This window comes from Zeugodacus cucurbitae, chromosome 3 (genome assembly GCF_028554725.1).
Source record: "Zeugodacus cucurbitae isolate PBARC_wt_2022May chromosome 3, idZeuCucr1.2, whole genome shotgun sequence".
In the NCBI taxonomy this organism is placed as follows: Eukaryota; Metazoa; Arthropoda; class Insecta; order Diptera; family Tephritidae; genus Zeugodacus; species Zeugodacus cucurbitae.
Window position 1 is genome coordinate 19,060,007 of NC_071668.1, and position 14,983 is coordinate 19,074,989.

Consider the following 14,983-nt stretch of genomic DNA (forward strand, 5'->3'; position numbering starts at 1 on the left):
GGGAATATGAATGCGGTTCTAGTTTGACTGAATATTACCATTAGTTGCTTTTACAAAAATGTTGGTTCTTTGCAGCTTTTTGAAGTTCAAAAAGTCTGGTAATCAGAATAACAATTGGAACGAGGCACATTTTAGCATCGACGAAATGGAGGAAGATTTTCAAATCGTATTCGTAGCAGACGGCGCTAAGAGTCATTTGAGTGACATAGCTATAGACGACGTTAAGATAATGTTTGGTACCGAATGTAAATCGTTGGATAATCATGATGATGAAGCCGATGACTCTGCTGAATATGAGCCTACAACTACAGGTTAGCTGACTACTTGTTTCCACAATTCTCACTCATATAAAATCATTTTTTTTTGTTATTCTGATTATGAAATTCCAGAACAATCTCTCTACGATACTTTATCGTGTGTATCGCGGTGCGGCGAAGAGGCGAATATTGGTATAATGCGTAATTCCACACATTTGATAGGTCTATGTAGTTGTCACGATAGCTGTATAGTTGACGATAATTGCTGTCCGGACTATACGAAAGTCTGTCTCGGTAAGTTTTTGAGGATTCAAAAAAAAAAAAAAAATAATTATTATTATTACAAATTATTGTGCCATTTTAGATGCTCCGGAGTCTACCACCGTAATACCGGACATTGTTACAACAACGATTAGAAGGGACACGAAATCGACATCAACAACGTCGAAAGAAATTATAATAAAACCACCAACAACTACGACAACAACGACCAAAAAGGCCACAACAACAAGCACAAGTACAACAACAATACGTTCAACTCCAATAACAAGCACGAGTAAGCCAACAACAACCTCAACCACAACCTCAACCACAACCACAACCGCCAAACCCAAAGTAAGCTCTACTATACTCACAACCCCGTCAACAACAAAAACAACAACAACTACAACAACGACTACAATACGTACAATACCCACAACAATAACAACGTCTACAAAAAGTTCAACTGCTACGACCAAAATCATACCTCCAACTCAAACTTACACCGTACACCACACACAGCCGATCTTGAATGTGACCACCGCCGCAACCATTGAGCGCAAAACAACCGCAGACGTTATCACGAATTTACCAACCAGTGAGTAATATGTACTTAAAATTGCTTATTTGTTTTAAACGTTTAATTAAATGTAAATTTTGGAAACATCAATACTTTATCATGTAAATATCATTGCCATTTATCATCACCAGCTTTTAAGGTTAGCAAATTGTAAAAATTTATTAGAAAGGTTGATCTTTGATGTTTGGGGTTAAACTACTCGTATTAAATAGCGGATACTCAAAATACGTAAATATCTAAATTGAGTCCGACAAGGAAAGCTCGGTCATATATTATTCGATAATATACTATAATATTATTATACAAGGGCATCTGCCGAAATGGGACCGTCGACCTTATAATAGACTAGTCTTAAAATTATACCGGCGGTACTAACAGACTATCGCAGTTCCACGATTCATCTCTACAATATGTACTCAGGTTTCCTCCAGCATTAAGAGAGTGGCTCTAAGTCTAATTTAGTTACTGATGTACAATAAGCTAACTCTGACGATTTCTTCAAATAGTTGAAATTTATTCTATTTTCGGACCACATTCTGATGTTATACTAAATATTGGTGGCTAATATTTATTATAAGTTGTCATCTATCATCCTCATTCCATACATCATATATCCATACCGGCATTAAGAACATATCTCATGTCTTTAAGATAATAGACTACTATATATCTCCAAACGCTTTCTCACAATCATAACAAATTCTTACAGCAAAACAAACGCCAACCAATACCAAAAACCATACCTGGGAATGGCAACCGAAACCTGAGTCCAATCCACGCGAAACCTTTGTATTACTATTTATATTCGGCATACTGCTAATAGCTATATGCATAACTGTAATATATCGGCAAAAAGAAGCGCTCAAGGCCATTTGGTTACGCAAGACGCAGCCACAAAACTATGAAAATCAGAGTGGCGCGGAAGATACTAACTCGATAATAGCAAATTTTGCACCAGAAGAAGCTGCACCCAATGGCAGTAATACGGCTAGTGGAAGTGCAGCCAGAAGTTCCATAAAAATCTCATTCCCAAGCGTAATGAGAGGCAGATCGGATAAACGTGGATCCTCTGAACAAGAGCCATTATTTAGTGATAATCATAGTGATGGCATACCACTACTCTGAGTAAATGTGGTATGCGATGAGGTATACTCAATAATATTCTGAATAAAATGTTGGGAGCAAAAAAAAAGTTTCAAAACAAAGTTTTCTAACACACGTCGGAGCACAATGTTCACTATAATAACAAATATTTAATGTTTACACTTTTAAAGAACAACTCGCTATTATTTTATACTTAATGTAACGGCAGGTTTAACTTCTGAATAAAATTTAAAAAAAAATACTTGGACGATTGATTATTCACAATATTCCCTGGATATCTTTGACCAGATTTTTTTGCGCTTAACTATAGCCATGCTGCCGTAGAGCTCATACAATTCGTTTTTTCTCCTTCTTCGATACTCATCGCTCACACGAACGTCTCCAAAGATCTTGCGGATGACAGCTGCATCGAATGCTTCAAGAAACCATCGAATGCTTCAAGTGGTTTCTCATCGTTTATGTTTTGTTCGTCAAGAGAGGGATCTCAATTGAGGCTTCTCAATTGCCTACCGATCCCAAGTAACAGCTGTTGGCCAGATTGTTGGTGGTTTTTATGCTGGTTCCGAGATAGACAAAGGTCTTTTTCAAATTCATAGCTGCCAACAGCGAGGTAGTAACCAAAGCGGGAGGAATCCTTGTGTGTAGCCTCCAGTTGCTTTGTCTTGCGCTCGTTCGCCACAAGACCAATCGTTTTCGCTCTTTTTCTAGGCTGGAATAAGCAGCGCTGACGGCTCTTTGGTAAGGCTTATGTAGTATGGGAATGCTATCACAGAGTGGTAATTAATTTAAAGATATATTGAATTTTGAAAATTTTACAAAATTGGCCATTGTATTGCTTACACTGAAATCAGTATCAAACATTCGAACCCCTGAATTACATAATACAGTTTTCAACCAACGTCGAGAAATACCAAAACAATTGCGATTGTTGATTTGAAAGTAATTTTAATTTTATTAGATTTTAACAAACTTAATTATAGAGAATTCAAAAGGGGATATGCACTCTTCACATATTCTTGTATGACATTTTTCAAACCTCAATTCGGTATTGTACTTTCAACACAACTTTTTGGGGCTTCTTGCATCTCACAAAGCGCATAGCCCTCCGCAGTGCATGGATAATCGTTCATAGCATACATATTATTTACAGGCCGAAGGTGTACGCAATCTTCATTCTTTTGACTATCATCTGGTTGACCTGTTGCCCATTTGGCATAGAAAATGTCGCGTCCATTGCTGTGTGACATAAATTTACCCTCCACCGCCAAATCGGTGACACCGAGCCAGAAATATTTTCCAAAATTGCTATTTGTGGTTACGTAGAAAGACACTGCGTCTATCTCTGCTTCGCTTTCGATTATGGCCAAATCGCTATTAAAAGAACGACAAAACAAGGCTGCCTCGAACCAATTCATCTGAAACAATGAGAGTTTGCTCAGTTATGGAGGATACATAATATTTCAAGTGGATTAATCACCTTGACGGCGGTATTAATTAAATAATATTTACTACCGATCGGTATGAAGGGATGTTTGACTGTAGAGCTGTCTGTAAAACGGTATATAAATATATTAAATCAATTGAAAGTGTTTTTGCTATTTTGGCTAGTTGCAGCTGACACAAGGTCAAACTCTAAAATCTTCGTTTACATTTTCCTAACCGCAAAGACCGATATGAGTACGGCAATGCTCTTCACAAGATAAATTATTGAAATTTCACATATTTGTTGACCTAAGAAAATCTGATTGTTACGTACTTTTTGTTAATTCCTTGATATCATCTGCGGCATTTGTGCGGTTATTAGTTACGGCTGTGGTTACACCAAACATAGGTTGTGTGTCGGGAGCATCAGTTTGAACCGATGATAGGTTTTTAAAACTTCCAATTATAATTTCTTCTTGCATTGCAGCTGTGTTAAATTTCGTGTCACTGCTAATAGTAGTTGTGACAATTTCTGGTATATTTATGGTGTTGGTCTCCGTACCATCTAAAGTGGTACTAGAATTTGTAATTATCAAGATTTTTTCGTTTTTGTTTTAATTCCTCGAAAACTTACCGAGACAGACTTTCCTATAGTCCAGACAGCAATTATCGTCAACTATACAACCATAGTGACAACTGCATAGACCTATCAAATATGTGTCATTACGCATTATACCAATATTCGCCTCTTCGCCGCACCGCGATACACACGATAAAGTATCGTAGAGAGATTGTTCTGGAATTTTATAATAAGAATAACAAATAAGAAAATGATTTTAAGTGAATGAGAATTGTGGAAACAAGTAGTCAGCTAACCTGTAGTTGTAGGCTCATATTCAGCGGAGTCATCGGCTTCATCATCATGATTATCCAACGATTTACACTCGGTGTCAAACATTATCTTAACGTCGTCTATAGCTATGTCACTCAAATGACTCTTAGCGCCGTCTGCAACGAATACGATTTGAAAATCTTCCTCCATTTCGTCGATGCTAAAATGTGCCTCGTTCCAATTGTTATTCTGATTACCAGACTTTTTGAACTTCAAAAAGCTGCAAAGAACCAACATTTATGTATAAGCAACTTGTGGTAATATTCAGTCAAACTAGAACTCCATTCATATTCGTCACTTACTTTTCTTGGTCGTCAATAACATCCGATAACATTTTCGTGAACGGTTTGACGTAGACTCTTAAATTGCCAACACCTGCGCCATACATAAAATAGTAAAATTGAAAGCAACACGCTGTCTTCAGACTTATGGCACGTTCATAAATGGGTGATGTGAGGGCGGCTGGTGTTGATGTGAGCCCAAAACTTTCCATCAGCATATAGTGACCGCCACTGGCTCGCATTGTAGTGTGATCGTGACGCGGTCCCGTATGAAATGAGGTGAACACATTTGTAGCCATCGTACGTTTCCATCCGAAACCGTCCGCTATGTCTGTTACCCAGCCGCAAATATCATCAGACTCAAAATCACATTCGTGTCTCACTTTGTCGGGGCGTACTGTCGAAATTGCAACACAAAAAATATACATATTTTCATAGTTGAACGGTCGATAATAGAACACAGTTTTCGAAAAAAAATTTTCAAACTAAAAGTTGTACTTACACCTGCAAAAGCCTAACGGGCGATCCCAATCGGTGCCATTGCAATAAGCAAAACGATTACCAGCCAATTCATAACCGTCCGAACAGTAGACAACCACATGATATTGATCCACATATTGTATTCTACCATTTTCTGGATGCTTCGGTGGAATGGAACATGTATTGGCTGGAAAGAAATAATATATTTTTTTTTTCAATGTTCAGCCACTTTATGATTGCAAAAGTAAGAAAAATTTGTGCGCGCCACATGCGAGAAACTTCTAGAAGTTCACACATTGCATCACTTATCGCGATATATAACAATCTGCAGTTATAGACTCACTTGCACAAATTGGACGATTGCCAATCCATTTGCCACGATTGCATATCAATCGCCGATCACCGAACATCTTGAAACCAAAATTGCAAAAGTTTCTTAACATTGTACTACGACGCCTCAGCACCGAAAAGCCATTCGGTAGCGTTCCAGGATTCTTACATGGTATATGTGTATGATCGGAGTAGCGATAATATATACCATTCACATTTTGTATCCAGTAAAATAATAGTGAACATAGGAAGAACAATTGCAAATGCGTAACGCGTTTAACGGACTGAATGTGAGACATTTTGTAAAACTTTAAATGAAATACGTTTGACTTCTTCCACTATTCAATAATTTAAGAAAACATTAAAATTTGTGGGTTCTTTCCTCGAAACATCCGAAATGAACACTGATGGGAGATTGTGGTTTTTGAAGAATGGTCGATGAAACTGAAAATGCTTTGTGTCAAATACATCCGCATTTCCACATATGTATATACATATGTAATGGCTAAATAACAAGTACGTGTATTTTTATACTCTCGCAACAAAGTTGCTAGGAGAGTATTCTAGTTTTGTTCACATAACGGTTGTGTGTGTCACCCAGAATTAAAAGGATTGGATATAATATTATATATACCGAAGTGAACAGGACAATGAGTAGAATTGAAATTCGTCTGTCTGTCCGTACAAGCGATAACTTGAGTAAAAATTGAGATATCTTAATGACATTTGGTAAACATATTCCTTGACACTCTGAGGAGGTTTCTATTGTATATGGGCGCCCACAAAATGGCGATAACCAAAAACCTATAAGGAGTTATAACTAAGGCTTAGAGAATGTTATGAAAGTAGTATTTGGTACAGAGGACCACACTAGGAAGGGACATATTTGGATGTAATGTGTTTTTGAAAAGTGGCCGTGGCCCCGCCACCAAATAGGTTTCGTGTATATGTCTCAAAAACAATAAAGCTATATAAACCAAACTCACTAACGTAAACCACCAGAAACAGTAAATTTAGCAGGAGAAATGGCAGAAAAAAGCGTCCCTCAGAAACTACTCGACAGATTTCAATGGTTTTCGGCACGAAATATTTTCTTAAGGCCCTGAATATATAAGTACATTAGAAACCGTTGATGATAGCGGAATAAAGCTTTACACAAATACCGTACTTGAGCTGTGACTTGATTTCTGAAAAAAATTGTCGAATTCGAACTATAAGGCCCCGGATATCAAAAATGTAAAACTCAGTGCTTAAGTGTAATTTCAAATATTTTAATGTAATTCAAAAGGAATCTCTCTCCTAAAAATGTGTCTCTGTAACAATTTTTTTTTAAATCGGGCCATATCTTTCCTTAGCTCCCATATACCTAATTCTAGGTTTTTCAAAAATGTGGACTTTATACCTCATAAATCTGTTAATGTGTAAGATATCTTAACTCAAATTAAGTGAGCATATAGTGTACCTTGGTGATGAAAATGAATGAAATCGGTTCAGGAATTACCTCAGCCTTCATATGATGAGTTTCTTTATTCTATTGATCGTTATGCCCAATGCATGAGTCAAATTGTGTGTTATCTTAATAAAATTAAATAAATAAATTGCTAAAGTATAAAATGTTCGGTTAAACTCGAACTTAGCTCTTCCTTACTTGTTCTTGGGTATATCACATATGTACCTATATACATACGTATTTACTGCGAATTTGCCGTTTTTGCTTTACATAGCAGATAAGCTTGAAGGCATGAAGGCCTCAAGTTCTTTAAGCATTATGTTATTATTTCTTCTTAATATCTACGCATGTAGTTCTACACAAACTGGCAACTAATTTGACACGTTTGGTAAAAAAACCGATTGCTGAAATTCCGACAATATTTTTGAAGTCAGCGTTATAAGTGAGTGCTGGACTAAAATGTTATTCCTTTTGTGGCATATTAAGTGATCTAATCCCTCATATTTAAGACTATCTCATAGATTCTGACATAACAACGTAGCTTTTAAACGGTCGCAAAGATACTCGTCTAGTAGATGCCCCACAAGTACAATGCCCATCATCCTAATAACTACGAAACTCGATATTTTCTACAGTTACACAGGAACTTCGGAGCGACAATCGGTTCAGTAGTCTAGTCCACTAAATAATTGTATTAAATTAAATTTATTTTTTCTTACATATGGACCGAAATATACATTATAAAACCAACTAGAACTTGGAATAACCTTATATTAGGTATACGGATGCCAAGGGAAGTATTGGCCCGATTTTAATAATTTTTAGCACAGAGCTCTATTCTCTATTCTAAAGATGACATTCCCTCTGAATTTCCTTAGAATACTAAAATATTTTCGCTAAAAAATTATCCACAGACATTGAGGACCTCATGTTCAGTATTTGTGGCCCTGAAAAGTTATTGTCCGATTTCGATAAAATGCAAGATGGTTAGACTATGCCACGCCTCCAAGTCAGTATTTGTTAACATTTTTGTTCCATTATTTTTATTGGTTTTTGTTTTATATATTGTAAAGTGAATGAAACATATTGAATTCGAAGTTCTATTACATGGGAAGTAGGTGTGGTTTTAAACCGATTTCGTTCATTTTCAAACTTTAAGATTGATATAACAAGTAATTGCTATGTACGAAATATGATTAATTAGAATATTTTTTTTTAATCGTATTCGTTGCAGATATCGCTAAGAGTCGCTTATATGACTTATGTATGTACGGCTATAGACGATGTTAAAGTAATGTTTTGTTTAAAGAAACATTGCCAAAACAACCGAGAGAAGTGATATCAAACCTACAACAACAACGACCCAAACTTATTTTAAGCTTAATCACGGTCTCAACACTCGAACGCAAAACTACCGCAGCCCATTTAGTTGTTCCAAAGCGCCCGGTTTTAAATGTAGACAACACATAAATAATTTATGTTGTGAAGAGCTTTATCATACTCATACCGGAAATTGTGAACGTTGATTAGAAACGGTAACCTTGAAACAAATAGAAAATGTCTTCTTAACAAGTAACGAAAAATGTATGAAGCTTGTCAAGCTGGTACTTCGTTTGCTCGGTAGAACGATAAATTGTTAATTTTACAAAAACAAAATACAAGTAAAGAGGTACCGATTAACGACTAACGACTAACAAAGCTGGTCTGAATACCCGAATTTTTATATTATTATAGGAGAACATTTGCCGAAACTAGAATTGATAAGAAGTGTATTGATAGATATACAGATTATTAACCGAAAAAGAAAGAAGACACAAATTGGCTCTGGGAAACAACTCCCCATAATGGTCTAAAATTGAAGCCTTTGCTACCAGCTGACTAGACTAGACTGTCTCGGTTCGACGGTTCGAGTCTTGGTTTGGCTTGTTTATTCTTTGATTTTGTGAGAAACTTTTTTAGATCAGAAATCCACTGTGGTAATATCCAGTGACGACTACAGTTAGAAAATATTTATGTATGTAATATAAACTTTATATTACGTGATCCCATGACACAACTTGTTTCGGTCCTAAAGTACCATTGCCCTAAATGAATATATAATTATTTTTCCCTTCTATAATCAATAAAAAAGTAATAATTTCACTTTCTAATTCTTCTTTATAATCCTCATTGTCATTTCGAAATTTTTCCCAACCCGTCGTCTATGTATGTATATCTCCTTGCATGTTTCCGTGAAATCGAGAGTAATCCCTTATTGTGTGAAATTCTGAAAATCTGCAAATACAATGGTAGGCGTAAATAATCGAATCATTACGTCGTTGATGCGCTAAATGAGGAACAAAGTGTCAGTTTCCACCCTCCCCGGGGGGTAAATTCGTGCAATGCAATGCACGCCTTCTTAGCATAAACTGGTGGTTGACTTAAGAGCCAAAAATTTAGCCTCGGGCATTGACAGGTCTCTCCGTTGGTTTTTTCTATGCAGGAAATCTTGTCGGGTGTCTAGCACGTGCAGCACAGCAGCCTTTAAAAATACACACACAAACATCAACAGGGATATTTTTTGAATCCCCTCATAGTGCAAAATCTGTCACATTTCGTTGATCGTCTGGCCAGCGGCGCAACCCCCGTAGGTTTGCTGGTTGAAAACGGCTTTGTGTGTGTCGTTTGGTGGGCTGGTCGGTCGACTGGTTGTTTTAACTGCGGATTATCGGTTGTGATTTAATGGTTGTGTTGCTTTCCTTTTCACCCAAGGGGTGCAAAGTGATTTTCCTCATATGACAATGGTAAATACTTATTGGATTTCTCAATATCATTTTAAGCATTTTATGACGTTTGTCTTGCGGGTATTTCGAAGGCATTATATTTATCAAGCAGTTATTAATGGAATATGGATAGTGTGTGGTCATAGTGAGTTCTTTATGAATTTTGAAATACGAACGTGAGGCAAATTGAATAAAATTTCCTATGTGGTTTACGTTTTTCAATCGAACAGCACTCAAATTACTAGCGCAAAATGTATATTTTTATATGAAAGAAGCTCTCACCATGTCTACTCCGTTTCATCCTGTCTATTTCTGTTCATTTGCAATAAAAATCATGAAAAAAAGATCTCTATTTTTGTTCCAAGAAATTTTATAAAAGTTCCTATTTATTTGCACAATATAATGAAATTACAGTTATTTCTTGCTCCAAAAAACAAGTGTACACCAATATAATTGATTATGGATATACATACTATATGTATGTATGAGTCCTGCACTAATCTTGACAATTCAATATAGGATATGCACTTTTCACATATTCTTCTACGAGTTTTTTCAAGCCACAATTCGGTATTGTACTACCACCACAACTTTTTTGAGATTCTCGCATCTGACAAAGAGCATAGCCCTCCCCAGTGCATGGATAATCATTCATAGCATATATATTATTTACGGGCCAAAGGTGTACGCAATCTTCATTCCTTTGACTATCATCTGGTTGACCTCTTGTCCATTTGGCATATGGTATAGCGCGTCCATTGTTGTATGACATAAATTTACCTTCCACCGCCAAATCGGTGGCACCAAGCCAGAAATATTTCCCCAGATTTCCATTTGTGGTTACGTAGAAAGATAGTGCGTTCATCTCAGCTTCGCTTTCGATTACAGCCAAATCACTATTAAACGAGCGACAAAACAAGGTGGCTTCGAACCAATTCATCTGAAATAGTGTGAATTCACTCAGTTATGAAGGGTACATAAAATTTGAAGTGTATTAATCACCTTGACGGCGGCATTTATTAAATAATATTTACTACCGATCGGTATGAAGGGATACGTGTCCGTAGAGTTGTCTGTAAATTGGTATGGAAATTGATTAGATCAATTCAGTAAACGAAAGTTTCTCAGCATTTCACTCACCAGCATTCGGCGCGCTCGTCTTTGCGGCAGTGCAGAGAACACTGGTAAAACAGAAAACTAAAATATATAGTGTAATTGCCATAATGATCCTGCTTAGTTTGCTTTCGTATACGAAATGTTTGTACCCGATATGCAGTAAACGACTACTTGTAAACAGAAACGCGTTCATTTTATATCCCTAAAAAGAACACTATTCTACAAAACGCAATAAGAAATATTTCCAACATTAAAAACAATTAATTAGTCATATAGTCCGATGAGATGAGCAGTCTTCCACTAGAAAATTGTTATATTACTGTAATACACTAAGCTTTGTAGAAGTCAATACACTCAATTGATCTGCTTGAGAACATGATCTAAACTGACGGATTATTCTAACTCGTAACTGAAAGATCACTTTTATTAAAGAAAACCGTCGTCAATTCAATAAAAGTCTTCTTATGTCTTTGTGATTCTTAATGGCGTACTCCGATTCCCTAAAACTATCAAATTTGTTACCACTGGAATACTAGTGGAAATTCTTATGGCTTATAGAGCTTGTTACTTCTGTGACGTGAGCAAGATTTATAAAACAGTTATCTATTCAAAGGCTATGTATGACTGAGTTAAAAATATTTTCAAATTTAGTATTTCGCTTTGGAACTCAACCGACAGTTGTCTGAAGCGGTACCCATATCTGTCGCAGTGTTTTACAAATAGACCCTTGGGAGCATTTAAAAGGCATCAATCATCACATTCCCCCACTTTCTTTCTCATTTTCGCCACACAAAATGTTATGTGATTTCGGAATCTGCTTTTGTTGTTTCATAAATCATGTAGTTCAGTGTAAAGTATTACAACTTAACAAAGAAATTTTATTGAATTTGTAAATTCTTGCTGATAACTGTTTGACTTACGTCATATTTAAAAACAATTCTTCAATATCACTCAAATTATTTTGAGTATAAAACAACGCGTGACTGCATTCTTATTGAAAGTTTCGAAAATCATTGCCACGCCCACAAAATGGCGAAAACCGTAAACATATAATGTGTCATAACTAAGTCATAAATAAAGTTATAAAAGTAAAATTTGGTACAAAGGATCGCACTAGGCAGGGACATATTTGGATTTTTGAATTTTTTTAAGGAAGTGGGCGTGGCCCACCCCACATTTAAGTTTTTTCTACATATCTTGTAAACTACTAAAGCTATATTAACCAAACTCTCTAGAATCGTTTCTTGTAGCTACTTCATTATATAGTTCAAAAATGGAATAAATCGCGCGCACCTCCCATACAAAGGTTATGTTGAAAACTGATAAAAATGCTTTAATTCATTAAGGTAAAACACTACAAATTGGTATAGAAAGTTTGAAATGGGCGTGGCTCCGCTCACTTATGGGTCAAAAACCATATCTCCAAAACTCAATGAAATTCGGTTTATAATATCTTCCTAGCTTCCCAACGATATGTTGTGAAAATAGACCAAATCGGTTAACAACCACGCCTACTTCCGATATACCACAACTTGGAAGACGAACTGAATCGTTTACTTTACAATATATAAAGTAAGCACTAGTGAAGATATCGGAACGGAACTTTGCAAAAATACTTCATTTAAAGAGTGGCATCGCCTTTCTAAAAATCGTCGAAATCGGATAACAAGACCCCCCATATAGCGACCATGAAGACCTCAGTGCTTCTAATAATTTTTTTTCTGAAAATATAGGTAAGTCTCTCAGAAGAGTCTTGATGAAATTCAAAGGGAATATTTTATTTCTAAAAATATGTCTCCGTACCAAAAATGAGTGAAATCGGTTTATAACTTACCTTACTTCCTATATAACTAATGTTATTGTTTTCAAATTTTCAATGGACTTTATACCGTATATATGCCGCATATGTGAATCCAATTGTGTTTTATATTAATAAAATTAAATAAAAAAATTGCGGGAGTACAAAATGTTTGGTTACACCCGAACTTAGCTCTCCCTTACTTGTTTATTTTTATTTATTTGCAATTTATATTTGTTTATACCAAAATTAAAAAAAAAATCTTATCGGTTTCTTCTCATTTCCCTTTTTTATATATTTCATATTTCGCATTGTTCTCGGTGAATTTTTATAAATGTTTGTTCTTGGCTCAGTTGATAAGAAATCCCACTTCGTCATTATGTTTATTTATTTCTCTGGAATACAATGTGCTCTGTTATATAATCATGCTTTATCTTTAAAATAAAAAAATAAAAAACGAAACCAGTAAGGAAAGAATATGTTCGGTTGTAACCGATTCAGAAAATGTCAGACGAAAATAATTATATTATGTGGTCGGGTTAGATTCCATCACTATATTGGGACTATAGATATAGATAGATCTATTTTGAAAAAATATTTAAAAAACTCACACTTTAGAATACCATTGAATAGAGTATGTGGGTACTGGACAAAATTACATTTCAGTTTAGTCATAGGTCCTTGTTATGTGACGAGAAAGCGTGATTCTGAACTAATTTCGTTGAAATCAGTCGAGTAATTCCTAAGGTAAGTATGTATGTGGTTCAACAGGAAGGTGGGCGCTACCGCTAGGCGTCGTGTATATAAGGTTAAAGATAATCGAGAAATTCTTATGTTTTCAATAATATATTTAATACAAAGTAATCGATTTTAAACGCAGATTTATCAAAACTTCCATTTTACTAATTTTGACACTTGAAAGCATTTGTACTTTGTACGAGTCTTTCCATAAAATGTTTCAAATCACACACGTCACAACTCTTGCTCCGTTGCCGCAACTCACAAATGGCATAAGCCATCGCCGTGCACACGTTGTCATTCATGTGGAATACATTATTAATGGCCCAAAGATGTACGCAATCCTCATTTTTGCCAGCGTCATCCGGTTGACCGCCCGACCACTTAGCATAGGGCATTGGACGTCCGTCGGTGTGCGACATAAATTTGCCCTCATCCGCCAAATCGCTGACGCCAAGCCAAAAGTATTTACCAATATGACCATCATTCGTTGTTAAATAGAAACTGAGTGCGTTCATCTCCGCTTGCGACTCGATAACGGCCAAATCGCTATCAAAATTCCGACAATAGAGCGCAGCCGCAAACCAATTCATCTGTAAGTAATTGACCGACTTGAGTTACACCATGTTGTATATGCAAAAATTTAAAATGAATTACCTTGACAGCAGTGTTAATCAAGTAATAGTTCCCACCGATCTCTATGAAGGGTTGTGTGTCCGTCTCACCTGCAATTTGAAAGTAATTAAATTTAAAGTAGAAAAAAAATTATATTTTTTTTAAGGTAAAGTGACTCACTTCGATTTGAAACTTGTATGGTATTGGGTAAAACCGCCGTAAAGCATAAAAACATCAAAATACAAATTTGCGTAATTCTCATTTTGGCGTTGATTAATTATATTTATTAACACCGTATTTGCCAACAAGCGCAACCGTCACTAAAGAATGTTTTCCGAATAATGTGATAACAGCCTGGAGTGTTCAATTTATATACCATATGTATGCATATATAGTATATATATATATATTTGCTGATATGCCATATGTACTTTACATTTTTGTACACGCGCTCAACTTAAAGCGTTGGATATTCCAATTGGGTATTCCGATTTTGTCTATCTAATGCTAGTGGTTTCTCCAAAATACCCCAGTCAAATAATTATATGTGCATTTCTGCTTTTGTTTATATTTCTTATTCACCGTTATTTTTTGGATTTCGGTAAATGTGGAATAAAAGGTTGATATGTTACCGTTACTATGCAACGAAAATTGTTTCATACTTTTCTCGTTCGTTGTACAGTTACATTAAGAATGTGCTTGTGAATTGGGTATTGCATAGAAAATATTTATATGTGCAAAATCAGTTCAGCGGATCTTTCTTACTGATAGTGTCGAAGCAAAAACTTTTTTTGCTAAAATTTGTTTTCAAAATTATTGTAAGTGCATTAACTTAATGAATTATTAAAAATTTGATCACATTTATTTAACTTTAAGCCTAAAATGCCCAGTGGTACT

At 35.7% G+C, this 14,983-nt stretch overlaps 4 protein-coding genes across 9 annotated transcripts in view; 1 reads left to right on the forward strand and 3 right to left on the reverse strand.

Annotated features, from left to right (window-relative positions):
- Nucleotides 1–14,983, forward strand: part of LOC105217262 (serine-rich adhesin for platelets) — a 43,570-nt gene that overhangs the window by 1,235 nt on the left and 27,352 nt on the right. For 4 of the 6 annotated variants that reach the window (XR_008470654.1, XR_008470655.1, XR_008470656.1 and 1 more), the window contains exons 4-6: nucleotides 76–311; nucleotides 390–551; nucleotides 622–1,116. Coding sequence is in view for 3 of the 6 variants with exons in the window: in XM_054228286.1 (XP_054084261.1) it covers nucleotides 76–311; nucleotides 390–551; nucleotides 622–1,116 (893 nt within the window). In the remaining 3 variants the exon portion in view is untranslated. Of the gene's footprint in view, nucleotides 1–75; nucleotides 312–389; nucleotides 552–621; nucleotides 1,117–1,807; nucleotides 2,437–8,291; nucleotides 8,492–14,983 lie in introns of those variants that run through there. The other 2 variants (XM_054228287.1, XM_054228285.1) reach the window with 2 other exon arrangements.
- On the reverse strand, nucleotides 3,137–6,021 carry LOC105217263 (uncharacterized). Its single transcript, XM_054228288.1, has 8 exons — nucleotides 5,621–6,021; nucleotides 5,300–5,464; nucleotides 4,819–5,194; nucleotides 4,501–4,736; nucleotides 4,259–4,420; nucleotides 3,959–4,189; nucleotides 3,680–3,750; nucleotides 3,137–3,617 (listed from the first exon to the last, which is right to left on the reverse strand). Exons 1-8 carry the CDS (start codon nucleotides 5,904–5,906, stop codon nucleotides 3,240–3,242), a joined length of 1,905 nt encoding a protein of 634 aa, XP_054084263.1. The 5' UTR covers nucleotides 5,907–6,021; the 3' UTR covers nucleotides 3,137–3,239.
- On the reverse strand, nucleotides 10,170–11,120 carry LOC105217264 (C-type lectin 37Db-like). Its single transcript, XM_011192187.3, has 3 exons — nucleotides 10,960–11,120; nucleotides 10,822–10,892; nucleotides 10,170–10,759 (listed from the first exon to the last, which is right to left on the reverse strand). Exons 1-3 carry the CDS (start codon nucleotides 11,039–11,041, stop codon nucleotides 10,316–10,318), a joined length of 597 nt encoding a protein of 198 aa, XP_011190489.1. The 5' UTR covers nucleotides 11,042–11,120; the 3' UTR covers nucleotides 10,170–10,315.
- On the reverse strand, nucleotides 13,561–14,436 carry LOC128920569 (C-type lectin 37Db-like). The gene is made up of 3 exons (XM_054228289.1): nucleotides 14,267–14,436; nucleotides 14,129–14,196; nucleotides 13,561–14,064 (listed from the first exon to the last, which is right to left on the reverse strand). Exons 1-3 carry the CDS (start codon nucleotides 14,346–14,348, stop codon nucleotides 13,636–13,638), a joined length of 579 nt encoding a protein of 192 aa, XP_054084264.1. The 5' UTR covers nucleotides 14,349–14,436; the 3' UTR covers nucleotides 13,561–13,635.